A 24,307-nucleotide genomic window follows, 5' to 3' on the forward strand; every position below is an offset into this window, starting at 1 on the left:
TTGAATTTTTGTAACATTTGAAGATAATAACAGCGCTGCCTTAGGCTATGTCTGGATTCTGTTTTGAGGTGGATTTTATTGATGTGTAAAAAACATGTTTTTAAAGGGGACCTCTGACATTTTACATGTGAAAGAACATGCATGTGTCCTTTGTATTTTTCTCTACCTGTAGAAAATCTTGGAGAAACAGTTCAGCCATCTTTCTTTCCGAATTTGACACGAGGATTGGTATTTATCTCATGCTTGTGAGTTAAGTACAGATGTGTTTAGCCTTTAGCATAACATAAAGACAGGAATAAAAGTATGTAAAGCATTGATCCTGGAACTATTTTCTGACAGATCGGTGTAGTGACAAAAAATAATTTGAACCAGGTGAGGTAGCTGTTTCACTTTACTTCAATTGTTTATGCTAAACTAAGCTAACTATAACCTTACACTGGTTTTATCTCAGAGACATGAGATTAATATCATCTTACATTAAAAAGATAGCAAACAGAAGGCTGAACTGTTCCTCCAGGGTGTTTCCTTTGTCAATCAGGTGTTGGTATGTTCTGCCTGTCTGTTCCTTTGTTTCCTGACATTTACATGTTGTCCCTCTTCCTCTCCTTTTTGCTTCTGGCTGGTCTCTCTCTCCTCCACAGTCACTGCATACAGCAGATTCTAGAAAGTGTAAATCATTGCCACATAAATGGCATAGTGCACAGGGACCTAAAGGTTAGTAAGTGACCATGGTTACAGTAAAAAGACACAGGCCTGCCCCACCTGTGGCACCTTGCCTGGCTCTTGCACTGCCTGATCAGTTGAACAATTAACCTTTCACAGCCTCCTCCACAAAACACACCCCCTCCTTCTCCTTTTCCTCCTCCTGTCACCATCACGCGTTGCTGCCTGACAGGAGATCCACCTGCTGCTTTGCAGGTTTGTTGGAGAGAAGGTGGTAGGTGGTGTAAGGTCGGGAGGGGGCTGATAGATGTCATCACGGCCTGCCTCTCCCTAATACCAGGGCACAAAGCGCATGTAGCATCTGTCCATGCTAGCCACAATAGGCTGAGACCTGAGGGAGGAGAAGGTGAGGAGGAAGGAGGTGTGGTGGTTTATGACACTGCATTCACATCCAAATATGTGAACTGGTTAACAGTTCACCTAGGGACTTGGTTAATTTCTCTAATGTCACAAAAAAGTCCATCCAATGCAGGGACAAAATCTAGTAAATACACCCTGCTAAAAACAAGCGCAAACTACCAATATGTATTATTTAGGACATAACCCTCCATAATAAAGTGTATGTAAATGTAAATGGACTGGAAATGGATCACTTTGCCTCTCACCCTGTATTGTAGGATTTAGGATAATTAAAGGATAATTAAATATAAGTGTTAACAAATTTTTTGGTTTAATTTTTAGAAAGTTCAACATGGTTTATTGAGACAATTAGAAAAACAGAAAATCTCTCCTCTCATTGACCCACCAGCTGCTGCGGGTCGGACATGTAACAGTTTGGATAATACAAATTGTCTGCCATGTTTTTGAACACTTATTGTGTGAGTTATTATTAATTCTGATGTAATAAGTACTGTTTACAGCTTCAGTTCATTCAGAATACAAAGTATAAAACATTGTTGATGTTTTTGATATAAATACATAATGTATGTCAATTCATGGTTTTGAATAGTAGCTAGTTATCAGTAAACAGTTATTCATAGAGTGTAATGAGTTTTTAGCCGATGGAAATTACTTCAAATAGCTGCTAATAGAGGCCAGCTTTACTTGTGTTGAAAGTGAGATTAGAACATGTTTAGAGTTTTGATCATCTAATTAGAAGTTTGTGGACTTTTGTACAGTTTCAAATCAAGGTTTTGATCTAAATTCCAGACTATAACACAACAAAACATGCTCAAACACTGATGAAACCACACCTTCTTTTAGCTCCTATGCCTCCTCCCTCTCTTATGGTCCTGCCTCCAGTTGGACAGGATCTAACACCACTTCAGCTTTGAGACTCGGGTGGACAATTGGCTGCGTGTGTGTGTGAGGAGCCGAGCACAAAATCACAGCAACAGTATGTTTGTGTTATTTTTTCTGGGTCTATCACAGGACACTGAGTAAATGGCCCATTTTGCCAAATTGGCCCTAATTATAGCCTGTGGGCCTGTTAGTTAGCTGCATTGCTGTGCTCTCACTCTCTCACACTCCAATAACACGACCAGCAGTGCACCCCCTCCCCGAGTGTCAAAGCCAGCTCTCAGCCACAGATAGTGAGTGGTAGCTTGTCACTAACCCATGGCCCCCTGGTGTTTGCATGCAGTCATTGCATTCAGCAGATCCTAGAGGCTGTTCTCCACTGCCACCAGATGGGCGTGGTCCACCGCGACCTCAAGGTAAGTAGACACAGTAAAGACTTGTTTGTGGTGTGACCTCACACTAAGACTTCTACATTTGTATTGCAATCATGCTTTTCTACTTTACTTGGATTAAATGCTGAGTTTGGGTATCTAATTTGCCAATCAAATGAACCCAGGTGTCTGAGGTTTTGGTGTACCTTCAGCAATAATGAGCTTGTATTTTGTATGCCCTCTCTTTGTGTCTTTTGATTGGCTGTTGCCAAGGCAGCTGCCACAGCTCACTGCAGAAACACAAAGACAAACAAATACAACCAAAACAAATAAGCAAGCTGCAGAGCAGACGCACTATGGAAAGTACCCGTGTTTTCTGTGTGTGTACTGTATTCATGTGATTTTATTTTTCCTGATAAAGATGTTGGGCAAGCACATACAGGCTCCCCAGAAAGCAATTCTTACCTGCACCTATGAAGTTCTTTGAAGGGTTTTAGAGCATGCCATAGTAGACTCATGGATGTATTGCACACTGTCTTCAAGCATCATACCATTGTGGGCAGCAGTAATTGTGCATAGGCCTGCATTTGAGCTGTTTTTCCTTTAGCACCACCATGGCTAATTATTAGCCCATGAACATGATTTACTTGTGATCTTGGGGCCAGAATGGCACACCATTGGGGTTAGAAAAATAGTCTATATCCTTATAGAGGAGACCGGAAGGACTGTGACCTGCTTTAAAAGCCTGTGCAATGTATCAGAGCACATTGCCTCAAAATACCATGTCACAATGTGTCACCAAGCTGCTTTCTGGTAATACATGTGCTCCCTCTCGCTGTATGTGGACAATGCTAAAATGTTTGTGTGCTATAGGTTTTTCTTTTCCTGCTAATATTAAATGAAAATTGATGTTTGAATATGAATAATTTTAGAAACAAAGTGCACTGCAATGATTACAAATCCATGTTAAAAACACAATACAGTCGGCCAGCTCTTAGACTAGAACAGATAAGGACATTTTTAAGGAACAAAATGAACAATTTGATTCACAGGATCTGCAGAAAAGGCAAAGTAATAAGTGAATAAATTAAGCTAAAAGGCGCTATTGTACTAAAATCCATGATGCCAGGGGAAGGGAGCCACAAACTGCCAGGATGGTGTGGGTTTTTTGCAAGTTAATGTGCACAAAGTGCATTGCAGCTGATACAAATTGCCACTATAGTACATGGTCAGAAGTCAAAAATGTTTACACCAATTACAGCTATTATCAGAGCTGGCTCTTAGCATAGGCAATATAGGCGGTCGCCTGCTGGTGCAAAAGATGGTTAATACAAAGTCCAAACTAAAACAGGCAAGTCTGACATTTAGACACGATTCCACATTACAACTGATAAGTTATAAAGCAGAGAATTGGATTTTGTTGCAAAAGCTGTGACAGAGTTCTGGTCTACCCTAATAGCACAACAATTAACAAACAGCAGAGCAAACAATACAGCTTTCTGCTCCTCCTCCTCCTCCTGCTGATGTCCTGTTAATATATTGCCCTATTATAGAAGGGCACAGCAAAAACTCCTCATCAACCTGATATAATCTGTGCACCAGTGAACCACTCATGTATTTATGAGTGTGTGTGTGTACGGTAAGCCAATAGGTCTGTGTAGTTGACCACATCCTGCATGTGCATTAGTCAAGTGTTTTTTTTCTGGGTATTTATTGGCTTCATCTGCCTTAAGGTTTGACTGTGTTTTATGTTTGTTTTCCCATTTTAAATATTTCTTTGAATTATTCAGTTTCACTTCATTTGCCTGTAGAGATGAAGCATTAAGAGGCACAGATAAGACAGATAACCAACATAGCAACTGAATTCATCCACAAATTGTCCCAGAATGTGAATCAGCTGATCAGTTTTCGCAACAGGACCATTTCTAGTTATAGCTGCACCTAGCTTAATGGTTAGACTCTGAGAGACACAGAACTATTATTCTGTCATTGAAGTAAATCACAAATAGGTCATGTGTTTATGGATTGCCTTCATGTTTTTTTCATCCAAATAAGCGTGGATGTTCTATAACACATTACTGTCATTATATAATAAATAAATCCAGATTTATTTAAATAATTCTTTCAGTGAGGTAGCTCTTTTTGTACATTAAATTGCGTGTCTGTTTACTTTCACAGAAAAAAAATTCAAATTCAATTTTGTTTATATAGCACGTTTTACAGTCGGGCACTGAACAGATAACAGATTTTTTTTTTTAAATGAAACTGTAAATGTTCCAGAATATTTCTCCAAATTTTGCATTTTACATATTATAAATATATTTTATTGTAGTACAGTATAAAGTTATAATACAATCTTTATAAAAGTAACAACATAAAGCGTCTACAAATTATTTCAGAGCAGGAAGTGGCGTTTTAGGTTAAGGATTTGTGTTTTTTTTTTGTTTTTTTTAACCTATGGCTTACGTTAGACTTTAGGCAAGCCTGAGGCATCACATGTTATTCAATATGTATTCTACTCTTTGCTCCTTGTCTAGTTAGTAAATGTGGTTGAGGACAGAGTGGGTCATTTTGGGACTCTAACTTACATTTATTTTTGGCTAAATGACAGCACATGCATGTACTGTACATGTAAGAGTGCCATGGCTATGTAAGTGGTGATCAAATAGAATGTAAACTTTTTGGGCACACTAAACAGTAGCTGGGCCCCAGTTAAGGGGCTTCATCATTGTTGATGTGTGTGCTACATAAACCACATGTGTAGCCCACGAAGGTTGCGCCAATGATTGTAAAATGGCACAGTCTAGTGTGTGAAATATTTCCTGCTCTTTGTGTCAAATAGTAATCTGCCGCCTCTCAACTGGATGCAGTGATATTGGTGTCATTGTTGCAGAATAAAAGCAGCTTCCTTTTTGATCAGGAACCCATCTTTTTGTTGTTATTTTTTTAGAGTCATTTTCACTGATTTCCTACTTGGCACTTCGTCAAGAAAACTAAATGTCACCAAATGCATTATTCAACCTCCCCGAACCTTTTACCTGAAACCCCTGTTCTCTCTTTCCTGGGCTTTTGGCATCAGTCTCTTTCACGCTGTCAGTCTCTACCAGAAAAGCTTGCACACTCAATTTGAGCGCAGCCGGCATCTTGCTGCCGGGCTGAGGTCAGCCATGGTCTGTGACTGAAGCACACTGTAATCAGGCTCAGTGTGAGTCTGTGGTTACTCTGTGTATGTAGCGGCTGACATTCCTTCCTCCTAGTAGACATGTATCTGTTGTGACCGAGCTGCTACAGTTGGCCTTTAGCTAAGCTTTTAGTCAGAACCATGCACACTCTAGCTTCAGTCTTCAGTGTTATTCTGTGCTATAATAATCCCTCCTGTAGTCTTAGGGCCTGTTGCCTGCATATCACTCATGTTACATTACTCCAATAGTCTGAGATATTGAAGTGTTTTATCTGTGTTTTGTCACTCCAAGCCGGAGAATTTGCTCCTAGCCAGTAAGTTGAAGGGGGCAGCGGTGAAACTGGCAGACTTTGGCCTGGCTATTGAAGTACAGGGAGACCAGCAGGCATGGTTTGGTGAGTACACTCACTATAGATTTTTAATGCTTTTTGATATACAGAACATTGTATCAGTGACTAATACATTGATAATGATACTAGTTATATAAAACAACATTCAACATCAAAACTGTTTTCAGATTTTTGTGGTATGTTGTGTAAAACACAACATTTTGTTTGTCCCAAATAGGATGGATGATACAATGCTAAAAAGAGCTGATCAGGGGCATTAAGGCAAGGGTAAACCTAAATTGGCAAGCCACTTAAATGGATAACAAACTAGGGCAGTGTGTGCTAGTAAAATATAAATGATAATTCACATGGTAACATTGCTGTTAATAACAAAACACTACTATTTTCTATTGCTCTAACTCTATGCTACATTGCTAGCTTTGGTCCGGTTTGTATCTCCATGTTTGGTCTGAAGCTTCCTGTAACAAAAGAGTGACTGAGTGACTCTGTAGCAGCCGCTTCCTGTGCTAGGTTAGGGGCTCTGATAGTCCAGCAAGTCTAAAATATAAGGATTACATTATGTCCAGGTTTCTCATTTCTTTAAACGTCCAATCCCTACAACTATGCCATTCTGTCTTCTATTCTATCTTAGCCTTATCTACTTATCTAAAGAGACTAGGTGTGCCACAGCTCTTAGCTCTTATATTTGATTTGGATAGATATCAGGCCCATTTCTCTCTCCCTGTAGAGCACAGAAATAATTAGTCTATTCCCTGAGCAGCAGCCTCCATCTGGAACCAGTTCACTCTGTGTTCTGACTTTATACTACTAGTTGTACTACGTCTCATTGCCCCTGGGGTCTGCTGGTACTTTGAGGTTGTTTCAAAAGTAGGCTGGTCCTGAGCCAAACTACATATCCACAGAGGGGTGTTTTTCTTTCTCAGAGCTTGTTAACCTCACCTCAAAACTTTACGGGACCACTGAGCCTTAGCTACTGTAAAACCTTTGGCTTTTAGGAGACAGCCCTAACAAGGTTTTGATAGACTTAGAGGAAGCCCGGATTGATGTTTATGTGTGTGTTTCAGGTTTTGCTGGGACACCAGGGTACCTGTCTCCAGAGGTGCTGAGGAAAGATCCCTATGGCAAGCCGGTGGACATGTGGGCCTGCGGTGAGATATTCTGCTAACATTCAGTTTCAGTTTGATTGTGGCGAACCTCTCAATGAAGATTATTGTAAGTTGAATACAAGTGTGGTTCGGAACAACCAATCAGGAGTGACACTACTTCAAAATAAGCAGATGATCTTTAATAAAATCAAATAAATAATCTAATTTATGCTTTAAATGTTTAATTTAATCTCATATTTAAATACATATTTTAATTCTGACATAAAGAACTTTTTAATATAGTCAATGATTTTAAGATTACATTACTCTCACCACTGTCGGCAGCACATAGGGCAGTGTTAGCATCACAGCTGTGTAGATGTGTCTGTCACTGACAACTGCCTAGCAGGTTAGCTAGCCACCTATATTAAAAAAACAAAATAGTCCTGTCAATTGCACAAAGTTTGTTTGGTGTGCACCAAAGTTCTCTTGACACCTTTTACACACACAGCAAACTCACGAGAGTTCATTTGCATGAAATCAAACCTGAACACACCCAGCATGTCTCATACACCTCTCACCAAAACACCTGGCTCCGGTGGCTCTGTCACTTTAATGTCAACTGACTTTTGAATGCAGTTTTTAGTTCTCTCTTACTCCTGCTGTGAGTGAGCTCTGCTCTGTAGTCAGTGTACCACAGAGGAGTACAGAGGGCCCTGTCCTCTTAAATTAATCATAGCTACACTCATTACACACACTTCTGATGGGCCATGCCACCAGGGCTTGAGATGTCAGACACAAACACAGCGTAAAACACTCACTCATGCTTCTTTTAACACACCTGTGCTGACTCACCGTGTCCACAGAAACAATAGCCGGTGTTGTGTTTGTGGTCAAAGTGTGTTATCATCAGATAGAGAGCCTTTCATCTTTTCCTGGCGTCTCTCCAGCCAATCAAATACACTGTTCACACAAGGACTTAGTGTGTGTCACACAACACACTGTCCATAATTTAGACTTTACAGAGTATTGTGTTTTATCATTATCATTATGTCTATGGTTCTGCTGTACATTGGAATAGAGTTTAGAATGAAGTCATTAATGTGGTGTTTTTTGTTTGCATTGACAGCGTGCACATGTGGAAATAGGGGAAATAGAACTCTCTTCGTTGAGCTGGAAAAGTGCAGTAGAAACAGTGAATATGAGACATGTACATTATGCATCTGCTGAAGCTTCTGCTTCACTGCAGAGGTGACTAAACATTAGATCTGTTGGGGGCATCATGAAAACTACTTTTCAGCAAAGTAACACAAAATTACACATCTTTGCCACCATGACATCTCTGTCCCCACATCAATCTGAGCTCATTTCAGCCAGTCACAACCTATTTTGTATAGAGCAGGTTTGACACAGTGACTGTACAGATACCTCAGTGCATCATTGGGACACATAAATGACCAAAGTGGTTAAAGAAACATAAATTAAACAGATGTGACGCTGTCAGGGGACACAAACATGATCCACTGAGCAGTCCCCTGTCCCCCGGAACCCCTCTTACCTCTCCTTATTTCTCATCAGCTCGATTCATACTAGTGATTCACGGTTCCTGCTCAAAGTTTCGTCCTGTTATAAGAGTTTTTTCTTGCCACTGTTTCTCTTACGGGGGTTCAGGCTTTGGTTCTCTGTAAAGTGCTTTGAGACAATTCTGATTGTAAAAAGTGCTATATAAATAAAACTGAATTTAACTGTTTTTGTGTGTGTAGGGGTGATTCTCTACATTCTTCTGGTGGGATATCCTCCATTCTGGGACGAGGACCAGCACAGACTTTATCAGCAGATTAAAGCTGGTGCCTATGATGTGAGTTTCACTCTGACACATGTAACACTGTCCTTTTTCCTTCTTTCTTGCTCTCTTACTGTTTCTCAATAACACAATTATGAAAAAGGAGCATTTTACACACAAAAGGCCAAAATTATGTGAAAATCAATAGGCTTGTACAAAGAGAACCTTTTTAATGTTGGATGGTCTGAGTGGTCACTCAGTCTAAGCAGCACTTCAGGGATAGGTGCTAATTGTTAATAACAGGGTGTGAACTCTTTCTGACTCTCCTTTTATGTATTTCTTTCAATGGAAAACTGTCACAGAGCAGACAGACTGTAGCTCTGTAAACAGTGTTTGTTCTCTGCTGCTTATCCAGCCAGACAGTGGGAGGAGGGGAGGAAAAGAGAGATAGAAAAATGTCAGAGTTAAAAACTTCAAAGGCCCTCCTGATCACTTTAAGATACACTTGATGATGAAACAAGAACATGGTCAGTCAGTGCATAGTCAGTGCCTCCTTTCTAGGCCAATATTTGTGCCAAACTCCCTCAGGATGTTAGGTGAATGCAGAGTAAAGCCGAGGTGGACGGGCAGTCATGGAAGCAGGCTCTAAACATGTTCATTACTGCTGTAAAGTGGCCATCTTAACACAAAAGTCTGTGGAGGTTGACTTGATTATGGAGCCAGCCCCTAGAGGCTGCAGGGTGAATTGCAATTCTTCCACAGGAGTTTCATTTCTGAGCCCTGAAAGTTGCTGCTTAACTATGACCGGCATATTCTGATCAGCTTATCTGTGTTAAAAGTGTACGACTTTTGTATCAAATATGAAGAAATTCAGTCTAATAATGGATGAATGACCCTGTACCAATAGAATAGAATAGAATAAGATAAAGATAAGATAAGATAAAACTTTATTAATCCCGAAGGAAATTCTTGTGCCAGAGGTATCAAGTTACATTAAATGCAGTTAAGTACAGAGTATAAGAGTATAAGTGTCACTATAATCCAAAATAAGAGTACAGTACGCAGTATGAGCACAATATATGATACATGGATACAAATATGGAGATGTAAGGTGCTAAGTAAACATAAACAAACATAAACATAGACAAGTATATACAACACCGACAGTCAGACCAGAGTTAAATAGAATAAAATAGAACATAGAGCAGTAAAATAAAAGATAAGAGGAATTGTTACAAACATTGCACACCAGCATAGATGGTAATGGAATATGTACAGTAAAAATAGTACAGAAAAAATAAAACATGAATATATATACAAACATTGCACAACAAGCATATCAATAACTATGCTGGTTGTGCAATGTTTGTATATAATTCATCTAATTCAAGTTATTGCACTTAATAATAATAAATTATTGCATGTGTGTTGTATCAGGCGGGCTGTACTCCTCCCTCCTTCTCTCCCTCCTGCCAAAAGCAGAGTTGAAGAGTTTGATGGATCAGGGGACAAAGGAGTCTCTAAATGCGTCACTGTAAAGAAAATTCCTGGTTGTAATTCTTCCCACAGTTTCCTTCTCCAGAGTGGGACACAGTGACCCCTGATGCCAAAGACCTGATAAACAAGATGCTGACCATTAACCCAGCCAAGAGAGTCACTGCCTCAGATGCGCTCAAACACCCCTGGATCTGCGTAGGTGTCACAAACCACCATCACTGACCACACCCAAGCCTCCAGGTCTTCTAACGGTCTTATTAACTCTTTCTGCAGCAACGCTCCACTGTGGCATCCATGATGCACAGACAGGAGACTGTGGAGTGCCTCAAGAAATTTAACGCAAGACGGAAACTCAAGGTAATTCACCACAGAGCTGATATCCACTTGGGTATTTCTTTCTAAAAACACTCCTCCACAGAAATCAGCCAAATCCTGTCCCAGGCAGCAGGATATCTAATCATTAACCTGTGTAAACACCGTTTCTCTTCTCTCGCTGTCAATTTTTCTCTCTCTAGGGTGCTATCCTGACCACTATGCTCGCCACTCGCAACTTCTCAGGTAGGACTGAAACTGTTAAAATGACAGCTTATGTCACATTTCTTCCAGTCCGAAGTGAAATATTGATTTCTTTGTGAGACTCCACATGTCACTGTTGTTTTCCTTGGTTGTTTTTATGTATGGGGCTACTTTTTGAGTGCTGGCCTTTTGAGCCCATTAAGCTCTCTCTGTCCTCCCCTTTTGAGCTGCTGAATGGTCAAACAAATCAAGTCCATCCCTTTCAAAGGGCAAACCATTTTAACTTAGTCAAACATCATCGATTGTATATCCTTATAACAGCAAGAAAGCTTACTTTTTCTTCTTTTATTAATATTTATCTATCAGTGTAAACATGCCATCAGTGTTTACTGTTTTTTTTCTTCCTCCCTCCTCTTGTGTGGTAACTCATGTTTAAGGTAAGAGTCCTTGGTGTAGCTGGCACTCCTACACAGTGCTAAACTACGCTGCACAGGTTTGGTTCTGAGGCCTGTCATCTCAAAGCCCCAGTATAGAGCTTTCAGCTGACACAGTGGAGCCATTGGTGGCCATATTGCAGGAAAAGAAAGCACACCATCATTTTTTTTTTTTGTTTACAAAATACCGTATGTTACAGACATACAGACGCTTACTGCATTTCATGTGGCAGTATATTTGACCCTAAAGTGAGGACAAAGGTACAATCATCACAAATGAAAATGTAGTATTGCACACATAGATAATTGGAACTGCCACATGCATGGCTTCAAAAATGAGTCAATCCTCATTGACCTCCATGTTTAAATATCCAGCATTACAGGAGAAATAAATATGTTTACATACAAAACAGTTTTGGCCTCTATAAATAGTGTATTTGTTCATGACAACAGGCTTAACTGTACCTAAATTATACATAAATTGACTGCATCTCAAAACACATACTGTAGTTGCAAGGATTAGAAATTCAATAGTAACACCTGACTTAATATTTCACAATTTTTCCAAAACACATCATGTGATTTGATAACATGAAAATCAAAGTGTAGCCTCTAACAAAGCCTGATATAAGTCATGTATACAGTGTAATACATACAAACATATTTTGTCAGTGACACTGTTTAACAGTATTTGTTACAGCACCACTGGGTAATGTCATCCTCCACAATTGAGGCATCATGCTCCTCTAATATGGCCACTAAAAGATGTCTCCTGTCACTGCAAAGCCTATATCATTTACTAAACAAGCACATGTCAATAAACCCCTCACTGTTGAACATGATGCAAAAAAAACCCAAGTCCCCCACCCCCATGCTGCTCTCTGTGACACTACCAATCATCTGCTCCGTCTCTTAGACTGTCCCTGCATGTTTAACATAGATGGCCACAAAAAACCTGAAGAAACAATCACCACCCGCATGATTCCAGCTCACTTCTTCTGAAAGTGAGCACACAGAAGCTAAAAGAGCGTGCTTTCCTTGACACAGCTGCCAAACAGGCTCTCCTGTAGTTTTTCAGATGAATCTAATTGCATGTTCAGGACTAATGATTCACTAAGTTTTATTTCCTGACTAAATTTGCATTTTTTTTCTCTCCTGCTCCCAATTCTACCAGGGCTCAGTTTCAGGCTGCTAGTAATTGGCCAGCCTTGAATAGACCTGGTGCGTGTGCTTGTTAATTTCATCCAGCCACTGATTTCCTTGCATTGTTATCTTTGTCTCTGCAGCAGCCAAGAGCCTACTGAACAAAAAACCGGATGGTGTCAAAGTAAGTACATCTTTTACATGCATATTTCACAGCACAGCTCTTTAAGTGTCTGTTCTGCAGTCATTGAAATTGATAAAATTAGAAGCTTGGGTTTTCTTTATAAAAGTTTGGAGTGGGTGTGATGGAAATGTCCCAATAATCAGTGTTTGTGTGTGTGAAGGAGGAGCATCTGCTGTCTAAACTATTGGAAACTAATAAGTGATGATTAAAGAATGATTCACGGGTGGGTGATAGGCTTCACTCTTCTGTTGTCATATATGACTCCACCAAGGAGTGTGTGTATGTTTATGTGTGTGTGTGTTCTGTTTCCACACCCTGCTTCTAAATCTGGCGTTCAATTTCATTTTTATTTGATGAGGTTGATGAGCCAGACGTTTCCCTTAGCTGTGTTAAAAGATTCTTTAATTAGTTCATCCAAATTACAAAAAGCCACCATCCTGACTCTGTTGTGGTGAATGCTGTTTTTTTTGTGTCCCTGACTTGTGTGGAAAGCCAACCACAACATGTGTTTTTTTTTTTTATTTTTGGCACCCAACCAAGATGACTGGTTACCTAAGCAAAAATTGCTTCTATAAATAATATGAAAAAATATAACTATAAAGTGGTTACATGACCACAGTATAGCATAGCAAATTTTGTTGTTCCTGACAACAGCCACTTGTTGGCAATTACCATTTTTCTCTGTGGGTGATGACTTCCAAATGAGGGAACAGGAAGTGGTAAAATGCTAACACATTTCTGGGTACTAGGACTCATTTCTGCAGTGCCGGTTGTGTTATTTGTCAAGATGTCATAAATGTGGACAAGTTCAGTGGATTACATCATGTGTGCTGTTGCATTCACATCATAATAAGTAGAGCAACAATGAGAAGTATAGTAGAGAAATGATTTTGGCCTTCACCATAAGCAGAAAACAAACTCACAACCTTAAGCCAAATTTGTACATGGTGCAGCTGCGTATCAAAAGTTCCACCTCAGACAGTGCAGCTTTATTACATGATTAAAAAAACATATATGCGTCATGGTTTCTATCCATTTACATTGTCCAGAATAAGACTCAGTGCTATGTTGGTGCACAAATGGATTCCGATATGTGCCAAACAAGTATTCTTCCCAAAAAGGTTAGTCAGGAATGGGAGCTGTGTGTTGCTGTGTGTGCAGTGGAATTATCAGGGCCTTCTGTTGCTAAAAACAATCAGCTAAAAGCGTGAGAAAAGCACCACAATCACTTGATTTGATGTCTGCCCTTTTTCTGCTTCCTCATCTTTGAGTGCTTCTCCTTCAGACTCTTCTTCTGTGTTATTCTTAGCTCTGCTTTGAGTTATTTCCCTTTTAAAAACACTTCCTTTTAGTCTGGCCTACCGGAAAGTTTAATGTTTCTTTTGCTGCTGATAAGCTCCCACTAATGGCAGCCTTTTTTTGTCTTTTCAGTCCCACTAATTACTGTTTAATCATAAAAACCACTGGTACTGTTTTCATTTATGTGGTATGATGGAGGTATTTTCGCAAGAAAGTCCAGTAACTGAAAACTATTTTGTTTTTAGAGTGAAAACATAAATTAGAGAGAGAGTGTGTGAGTGAAACGGATTCAGTTTTTTTCATTGTGTTGCGCTGCAGAGAAGGAAGACGGATGGTACAGAACCTTTGAGGGTAGGCCTGAGCTTGCTGCTGCTTGTTAGCCACACTGAAACCTGCAGTGGGTAGCTAGCCATAGAAACCTTATTTTATTGAAATTCCAGAGCTGCTTCAAGCTGGATCCATACTCCGCGAGACAAAGACATTTCCCCCCCCTGCAGACGTTACGCCCACAAAATGACGTCATTTTTTGTCTCTGACCGCCCGCTGATCCGCACTCCTGTGCACAGGGTCCGGGCCGAACTTTGTCTTTCAAGGCTGTGCGGCAACCATGCTGTGATTGGTCGGAATTTATTGTGGGCGTGATGAAAGTGGAGAAGCGCAAGAGCCTCTCCAGGTATATAGGTAGGTGTATAAACAGCACTGATTCAACAGATTTAGATAAGACCATACTGGTTTTGCATGATGAGCAATAAAAGAAAGAAAGAAAGGCAAGTCAGGGTGATTTGTCACCAATAACTCCAGACAGCCGTTCACACATACCAGATGGTGACTGTTATTACCATTCTATATACTCCTACATACCCGGGCATAACAGGCTCGTTAACAATGTCTGTATATCTTTGCTATTGTTACTTTTAATGTCGCATCTTCACAGCTCATCACCGGACAGTTTGAAGTATCGCAGGCACATTGGAACACAGTAGATGTGCAAATGTGGTCATAAAGGCACAAACACTGAATCTTTGCTATTGTTACTTTTAATGTCGCATTTTCACAACTCATCGCCGGACATCTCACGCTGTTGCAGGCCCCCTCTCTGTATAATGCCCTCTTGCCATGGCACACGTCCTTGTGGTGTGTTAAAAAACTCAGTAAAGTCTTTCCTTATAGTTTAGTGGGAGGGCCGTATGAGGAGTTCTGCACACACGCGTCTCGCGGAGTATGGTACCTCAGTGCGGAAAAGACCTTTTTTTGTATCTCTTACCACCCGTGGAGCGCGTTCTCCGCTCTTTGTCTCGCGGAGTATGGATCCAGCTTCAGGCTGGGGAGGCACAGTAGGACATCCCTCAAAGATAAGGTGGTTTATTTGTTTCTGGACTATGATGGTGACACTTTGGTGCAGTTATCGATCAGCATCAGTCATGAAAGCAAATCATCAGGAGCTAAATCACAAACCAATCCAGATACGTTTATTAACAAAATATGAAACATTGGCAAAATAAAAATAAAGTGGAAAATAGCGGCATATTAGGGGATAGTTAAGATTTTGCTGATACCTGACGTGCTAATATCAGGTATCATCTGATATCTTATATACTGATATCAGATCGAAGTCCCAATATCTGCAGAGTATTATGCCTCCACATTTGTGCGTTGATGAAAATAAGAGTCATATAGTGTAGTGTGTCCCCAGCCCCAACAAGTTTTAGTGGGTGTAGATTTTTGTCACTATAGTGCCTTGTGGATAATATTATCTGATCTGATGATGATCTGATGCCACTCTTTCACCAATAGATGCTAAGCTAAATATTACCATAGTGTTAGACTAACACATGCACAGTAGTACTTTACAGCCATAGCAGTAGCTGCTCCATGTCACACTGTATACAAGGAATTTCTTGATGATGCTGATTCATTTCCTGTTTTCTGTTTTGCTGGGAGCTGTTACTGGATATTCCCTTCTTATCCTACTTTTTATTCTTATTAGTGGTGATGTGTTGTTTTACATGGAACAATGAGATAATCAAGGTTGTTTTCAGTGGTTTTCTTTCACTGAAGTTCACAGTGTACAACTTATTGTTTGTATAACTTCCTATGATGCTGCAAACATGAACAGGTTAAATACTCTGCTGTGGTTTCACTGTGATGTTGGCCGAGGTCAGCACTCATGCAACAAGTAGAGACATCAGTTTGAGTTCTACCTAATTACTCCTTCCTCTCCTCAGTAAGTGGGTCATTTGTTTCCCTCCGCTGTCTGTCTCTCTTCAGCTCTATCAGTTCTAATAAGAGCGCTCCCTGGTTTATTAACTCCTGTCTAACATTTGATGATTGAAGGTTTGATTAAAGAAACTTTATTTCATTAGTCTCTCAGAACTCTTCAAGCACAATGTTCCACTTTTCCCTCTACAGCGTGAAGAGCGAATGCTTGGACACTAAGACTTGTCACTTCTGCCCTGTCCCATCTGTCTACCTGTCTGTCCACTCTGTCCCTCCAGATCAACAACAAGGCCAATGTGGTCACCAGCCCCAAAGAGCCTGTCCCCACTCCTTCTCTGGTACACTGTCTGCCTGCCTTGCTGCCCGTGTGTCTGCATGGCTGTGTGTGTGTCTAACTGAACATCTGTCCCAATCACACAGCTATGTTGAACTTTTCCCACTTTTTTTCCACACACACATATGTGTAGTGTAACATGAGCTGTCCACATGTACTTCTGGATTGCTTTATTGCTGTACTTGGGCTACATTCTCCTTTGTTGTTGATGATGACTGCAATGGCACAGGGGCCATTGCATGCTAACTGTGGATAATACTCTGCAGCCACAGTCAAAGCCTTTGCTGTCAGCACTGAACTGTTGTCACTGACATGGATGTTTTATTGGGAGTAAAGTGCTTTAATATGTTGTTACATATATACACTAATTTAAATAAATAATATTATGTTTATTATAAACACTAGGATTAAAGAACTTTAAACTATGTGATGATGAGACATCTAAATATCCATAAGCATCTTTTTCTGTTTAGTTTTTAATTACCAGTAGGTTATTGACCAACACAAACGCTGATGCTGATACATCAGTGATAATAGATTTTTTCCCCCCATTAAATAAATAAATAAAAACAATTGAAATAAACCACTTTTTAAAATAAACAATATTTTGTCTTCTAGCTGGAAGGAGGTGTAAATAATTATTAGACATAATGTTAAATACATTCACAGTGTACCAAAAGAAATTGTACAAAGTGGACTTAACACTGCATTTCTGAAAAGTCATACTTTTATTACTCCACCCTAAGCTACTTAACTTAATGAGAAAGACGTTTGTCAAGACTTGAATTGGGAACAAAACATCACACCTTATTTTTCTTTTCTATATTTCTTAACAACTGACCTGTAAAAATAATATTTTGAAAATATTTGGTTGACACCATTATGATTCCAAGTGTTACTGTAGATGAAGAAGATCAGTGTCAAATGGGCTAAGGCTTTATTTAGAGAGATGTGAGGACAGATCAATGCTACCCGTTTCTGTCTGCTTCTAGTCTCTATGCTAAGCTAAGCTAATCACCTTGTCCAGCTCCTTAAAACATTAAGTCACATGTTTTAATAACAGCCCTTTCATTTTAGTTGCGGTGAGTAAACAAATCATACATAACACTGTCCAATCCAAGATTTCTACTTCCTGGTATATTCATAAATAAGTAGAGTAGAGACACTCACAGTCACAGATCACTCTAGCAAACCCTGACAGTGTCTCTCAGTTCCCTTTTGGATCTCTTATCAATAACACTGGTACGTACGTTTGATGTGTCATGTAAGCCTTTCAGGACTATTAACAGGGGAGTTTGTCATCTTTTTGTCACTGCTGAGTGAAATTTGATTATCTGTGGTGAAAGACTTGGTATATATTGCATAATGCTTGATGGTCACTGCTTCCATATCATTCCATCTGTGTATGACAGTGCTACAGTCGCTGTAGTGAATCCGTTTTTAGTTACAGCTCCCTTCCCTCCAAATAGCAAATATTTTTGTCCAACTCTTTGCTGCTTTTATTTTTCTTCATTTTTCTTACTTCCTCACTCACTTTGGTTCTCCACCGATCTCAAATAAGGAGCCTCAAACCACTGTTATCCACAACCCAGCTGATGGAAACAAGGTATACGGCCGAGCAGATGCTGGTCTGAAGCTGTAGCTTGCTGCTGATGTGTGCACTGTTTAGAGTAGCTGCTGCTGGTGACGTTTGTGTTGTTCTAAAAACTCATGCGAGGAAACAAGATACTGTTAAATATTGCATGTTATCAAATTTTGCATGTAATTCTTTCACATAAAGGTCATCTGTACAGCTATGTGTATTGCTTAATATTTATGCAGTCATGATACGGAGGTCGTAATCTTCCATGAGGTGTGACTTATTAACCTTTCAGAAGCATTGTCATTACAACATCAGTCTCACAGTTGTGTGACAAAGGGATTATGCATGCTGTCAGAACAAATAAAGACCATGCAGCGGCATGGACACCAAAGATTGTTCAAAGCTAAATCCTTAGCAGAATCTACTGTGTGGAGGTGATGTGCCTATGCAGACATATGGATCTACATGATCATGTATAATCCATAAAATGCAGTGTGCATGCTCATAGTTTTTGCTTTGTGCAGTGACATGATGGTGTGGTACTGTAAACTGTGTTTTTGTGCATAGTTATACATGAAGAGTGTGCAGTTGTTTGCTTAGCTTATCACTTGCAATATTGTGACTATTCCTAAAGGTGAATACTCTCTGTGTCCGTGCCACATTTATATATTCATATATAAAGATGGACCATCAAAGTGAATTTTAATGGTATCGTTTTATTTTTTAAAGCATGCAGATACGGGGATACGGAAAGTATAAATTAGTAATAACCCCAACAAGAAAACTAATATTAAAATTCTATGATACATTATATAATCATCCTATTTAAAGTCCTTATCACAATCTGCGTGATAGCGTGCTGAAAGTCTGACCCAGGTTAGAGTCCGGCGGATGATGCTAACCTGACCTGCTGTGTCTATACCTCCGGCGCCTGTTGTGGTTTGTGCCCTCATGTGCGGCCGCTTTTACTCACAGCTCCTCTTATTTGTGGTTCGACAGGAGTCCAGTGAGAGTGCCAACACTACCATTGAGGACGAGGACGTCAGAGGTAGGAAAGTTCACACTTCATACAGCACCTCATTAAAACTCTTTTTTTCCACAGTGTGCTTCCACACATTATTATTATTATTATTATTATGTTTGTGCTAATGAATTCACAGGACAAAACCTCTTTGACTGCTTGTGCCTGTTGCATGAATATGTTGTAGTGTCATTGTGTGTCTCTGGCTTCATATCATGTATAATTCTTCTGCAGAACTACAGGTGGTTTTTCAGAGCTTTGTTTAAATAAATGACCACAAAGTAACTGACAGATGGGGGGGAATATTTTTGCCTATCCGTCCTATTTTGCAAAGAGCATCAAGTCCTTCCTGTATTACAATATAAGGATAGCTGCTTATGTCCAAGTTTGTTTTAGGCCAGTTTAAAAGCAATACCTGCTTATTGTGATCCTACATGGGACCCTGGACAGTTATACATCATTTGTCACCTATTGTCTGCTTATACTCACCAGACAATGGCCACAGTGGGTAAAACAGTGAGAAGGTTAGGTGGTCTGAAGCCTGGAATCGATTTGTGATTGTGTGTCTGTTTTTCTGTTAGTGACCTTTAACAGAACAGAGAAACAGGATTACAGCTCTTAATGTTTTTTTGACATTTGTCATTTTAGAGACTCCTCAGTTTCAGATATGGCGTGGTGCGTGCATGCCAGCATATGTACATACACAGGCCCATCAAAGCACACCACACTGCCCTTTACAATGGCCGCCTTTGTTATACATGGCTGATCCTCAATGCTCCACTGACCATACTGAGTGATGCTTTGAAATCGCTTTACACTGCTCCACTTATGATAGCATTCCATAAAAGACATTTCCACCTCATCGTGTCTTTCTTCTTATTCATTCATGTCATCTTATATTGGCTGTTGTGGCCTTAATCAGAGATTCACTTGCAGAGAGGAAAAAGGATTCAGCTTTTAATCATGGTTTCTACATCTGGAAATGAGAAGATATAAAGGTGGTGGTTGGTGGCTGGTGGTTGATGGCTGGTGGCTACATGTTAGTGCAACATTAGCATATATTTGTTGTAACCTGATTGTAACCTCACACATCACATATATAGAATGTAGCTATACAGCAAAGACATGAAGCTAGCTCTGTTACTGTCCCTTTAATACTTGGAGCTGAGTTGTCTTACTGTTTGTCCTTCCCAGCTTTTGTCCATGTGATTTGTTCTTAGCTGTGGAAGACTGAAGGCTCTGAACAAATGCTCATTTCCTGCATGCTCTTGATGTTTTCACGTTTTCCTTTTCTCCATCTCATTTCCTTTTTTTTCATCTCAGCACATTCTCGCTCCTCCACTCCCAAAATATATCACCTCAAGCACCTTAAGCACTTAGATCACCCCACCTCCCACCGCTGCTCCTCCCAGTCTGTCTCACCTCCCCCCTCACGCTCGTCCTCCTCTTCCTCGTCCTCCTCTTTCTCCTCCGTTCTCTCCTCCTGCTGGTACTCTCCAAGCGTTTGGCCCAGTGGTGAGGAGTGCTGCCAGTACATCATGAGAGGACTGGTGGCCACCTACCTGCTCCTCTTCTTCACATCTTCATTTCTGGTCTTGTTCTCTGACCATCCCACCACATGTCACTGTGGCCCCCATCAAGTACCCATGCAGGGCCCCAGGCCCCAGCACAGGGTGCCACAGGGCCCCACCAATTCCCAGTGTAAGTCCCATTCCTGTATGACAGAGAGGAGACTGCAAGGCTTTTTAGCTTTATGCTAATGACTTCTACTAGCAATTTACAAGTCATTAGGGGCAGGGAGTGGAGACATGTCTTCCAGTTGTCTTGATTTGAACTTTTGAACACAGCAGTGTTATAAATTTATCTAAGATGTAGCTGTAGATTCACTGTTTTTAAAACATTTGCTGATACCAAGGTTCAACAGAACCACACCTCAGCAGCATTCGACAGAACTGCTGTGTGACAGCACCACCTGCTGGTCAGAAACATTCATGACACAAGTGTGCAGTATTTCCTGCACAAGTTTTAGTTGACATTGTGAGGACTTCAGGACGTCATTGTCTGAGGTTTGAGCTGGTTAAAATGTGTAGACTACACAGTAAAACTCTCTTTCTCGTGAAACACGGTGTATTTATGGTGTAAAGTTTACTTGTGTGCGTTTTTGTTGGATTTCTTTTGAACAATGATGTCACGGATCAACACATTTTCTGTCTTATTGTCACTACCTGCTACATGTAAATGTATTTCTCCATATTGTTTTTTTTTTCTCCACTGCACATATGCTACAAAGTCAACACCATTACTTGTGTTTAAATTTTGTTGAATGAAGGAAGAACATGTAAATACATGTAAGACCAGGTCTCACAGAGACCCTATGTTGTCCCCATATCTGAAAATCTAGTCCATGTGTACAGTTTGCTATTTACAAAGTAAAGTCCAACCATCAGTGTTTCAGCTGTGTCAGGCCTTCTGCAGAGACAGCCAATGAACAAAGAGAGTTTGGATCCTGTGTGCAGTAAACCTGTTAGTTCACAGGTGAAACACAGACAGCAGCATGTTCCACCTTTCTGCAGTTAGCTTTTTGGTGTTAGTCTCCTTTGAGGGACTCTCTGCCCAGCAGCAAACTGTAAGTGTTCAGTTAACTGGGAACAGCAGTGTTGAAGGTAAATGTATGTGTGTGAGTGTGTGTTTGCATTTTGACTTCACCATGTCTGTCAAGTAGTGGGTGCTCTTACAGCTGCAACAACAGCACTTACTCTTTCCACTCATTGTTTCCTAGCTTACCTACTTAGCATGAAAGGTAACGTTGATGTTGTCGTGTGACGAACCATTTTGACTAACCTCCTTCATTTCCATGTGTGGTTCTGAAAAATGATGTGAGCCTCTGATGTTGTGATGTTGGAGCGGTGTTGTCCCCATGTTCCATGTTGGTCAATTTTTTAATTAAGCATATGCAGTGTGTGTATCCCTGATAACCTCTGTGTGTTTGTTTGTTTCTCAGCTCGTAAGCAGGAGATCATTAAAGTGACCGAGCAGCTGATTGAGGCCATCAACAACGGAGACTTTGAGGCTTACACGTCAGTTCAGAATGTTCCTCTTTGCTGTATTTCACTTCACCGTGTGTCATCTTCTCTAATATGGCTGCTTAATGTGACACTTAGGAAGATCTGTGATCCTGGCCTCACGTCCTTTGAGCCTGAGGCTTTGGGAAACCTGGTGGAGGGAACAGACTTTCACCGCTTCTACTTTGAGAATGGTAAAAAAAATATTCTGCACTACACAGACATGATCAAAACTTGATTGTGGAGAGACTTGTTGAGGTAGCGGAGCTAGCATTAAAGGTAGACTCTCTGCAGCTCTGTCCAAGGGGAAGCCCATCCACACCATCCTGCTCAACCCCCACGTCCACCTGATTGGAGACGAGGGCGCCTGCATCGCCTACATCCGCCTCACCCAGTACATCGACAGCAACGGCATGCCTCGCACCATGCAGTCGGAGGAGACCCGCATCTGGCACCGCCGCGACAGCAAGTGGCAGAACATCCACTTCCACCGCTCTGGCTCTCCCACTGTGCCCACCAAGTAGGTCTCTGCTCTGAGCCTTGAATAGTTCTGAGTTGTAGTATCAGGATCTTCTCAGAGAGTCATTTGTCTTGCTCTGATCTTGCAGCTGAGATCTTCAACCCACCTCCAGCCTACAACACTCAGCTGACCAGATCCCCATCGTCCATCAAACTCCCTTAAGCCAATCTTCCCACCCTCCTTTGCTAGAGCTCCGCCCCGCTCTCAGTGTGTTGTTTACATATTGTCACTGCTGGACTGATGATTATGGGAAAACAAAACAGAGGGAGAGAAGTCTTTGATTTTTAGTGCGAGTGTGGTGTTGGTATCAGGGTCTGTCTATCAGCAGCATGTTTTATTCATTTTTAGATCGGTATGTTTTAAATAGAAGTGGATTCATTTTAGCGGGCTGGTGAACATGGAGCTATCGTGATGTTTTTTGCCTTTTCTGGCACGATGACCAATATATCACATATCTGCTTTTTAACTCATGTATCTTTTCAGAATTGCCATCTATTGAAGCTCAGACACACGCTTGCTTTGTTTTGGTGATGTTTTGGTAATTGATGTAAGTTGCTCTCTTCGCTCGATCTTTAGCATCTGAAGCCGGTTTTTACAGATCCTGTCTGTTTACTAGGAATTCAAAGTACACGTGTAAAAAAAGGGAAACATCTTTTGTGCGCGTGGACCTCCGTCATCACAGAGCAGCATGTGAGAAGAGCCTCTTTAAGATAGAATGTAAACTGTAGAATAGAAATGTTAAAGGCCATTCTGTGACTCTTACCGGTCAGATCATATTTTCATACAATAAGGAGGTATTGATGTGAATTTTATCAGTTCTGTTGTTTTGTTTACATTTTATATTGTGATATTGATGCTTGTCCCTCCACCTATCATGATCATGGCTTTCCTTTAAGCCCTTTTAACATTTGTGTTTTCACAGTGATCCCTGCACACAACACGTTTACACTGGACCACTTTATAGAGGAATTCTGTTCACATAGACACCATTTCAGACCTGCTCAGTCCTGGAAATGACTGAAAAGTTAGTTCATCTCATTACGTGTCACAATAAAGGGGAATGCCTGGGAGCGTTGTAAAATATATGTTGGGGGAAAAATGGAAATAATTTCAGGACAGGAAGTCACAGGGTGTTTTTTAAGCAGTTCTTTAGTTTAGTCACATTGTGCATCACACAGAACACACTTTGTTTTATCTTTGTAAAGTGATGGGACAAGCCTGATGTATGTTTAAGAAATCTCAAATAAAACGTGTGATTTATGCCAAACAACCACATGTTTTTCCTCAATGTGTTTGTGTTCTCAAGACAAATGGTAGCGGCCAGTGGATATGATATAATATGAGTCTGCTTTTTATTGTTTTAGGTATTTATTCTTCTAAGACCTGGATGTCAGGAATTTAGCCCGTCCATCAACTTGACCATACAAAGTGTATGCACCCTGCTATCACACTGCCATGGTCACTTGGTGCCATAAATATCAATATGGCTTTGTTTCAGTCACATTATTTTATACAGGGAACAGTGTTAGCATTAGGTTCTTCCCTTGTGTACAGTATATGACCCCTGTCACGACTCATGCATGTCTATGTATAAATACCCTCTGTACCTGCCTATGTGAAGTGTGTGTGTGTGTGTGTGTGTGTGTGTGCGTGTGCGTGTGTGTGTATAAATTCCACAATCTGGGCTGAAAAATTAGACCAATATGGGAGTAGCTTAAGCTGCACTACCGCCGTCGGCCACCAGGGGCTGGCTCCTATTCAAATAG

At 40.5% G+C, this 24,307-nt stretch overlaps 1 protein-coding gene across 2 annotated transcripts; it reads left to right on the top strand.

Annotated features, from left to right (window-relative positions):
• The first annotated feature begins 475 nt into the window (after positions 1–475).
• On the top strand, positions 476–23,811 carry LOC114450681 (calcium/calmodulin-dependent protein kinase type II delta chain-like). 2 transcript variants are annotated; one of them, XM_028428954.1, is made up of 13 exons: positions 476–714; positions 5,807–5,909; positions 6,929–7,012; positions 8,713–8,807; positions 10,302–10,424; positions 10,503–10,586; positions 10,745–10,787; positions 12,466–12,506; positions 18,938–18,986; positions 21,961–22,036; positions 22,121–22,215; positions 22,316–22,541; positions 22,630–23,811. In XM_028428954.1, exons 1-13 carry the CDS (start codon positions 547–549, stop codon positions 22,631–22,633), a joined length of 1,191 nt encoding a protein of 396 aa, XP_028284755.1. In that variant the 5' UTR covers positions 476–546; the 3' UTR covers positions 22,634–23,811. The 2 variants fall into 2 exon arrangements, with proteins under 2 accessions (XP_028284755.1, XP_028284756.1); XM_028428955.1 differs by lacking the exon at positions 476–714 and adding an exon at positions 721–2,378.
• Positions 23,812–24,307: the final 496 nt, after the last annotated feature.

Source organism: Parambassis ranga, chromosome 18 (assembly GCF_900634625.1).
Source record: "Parambassis ranga chromosome 18, fParRan2.1, whole genome shotgun sequence".
NCBI lineage: Eukaryota > Metazoa > Chordata > Actinopteri > Ambassidae > Parambassis > Parambassis ranga.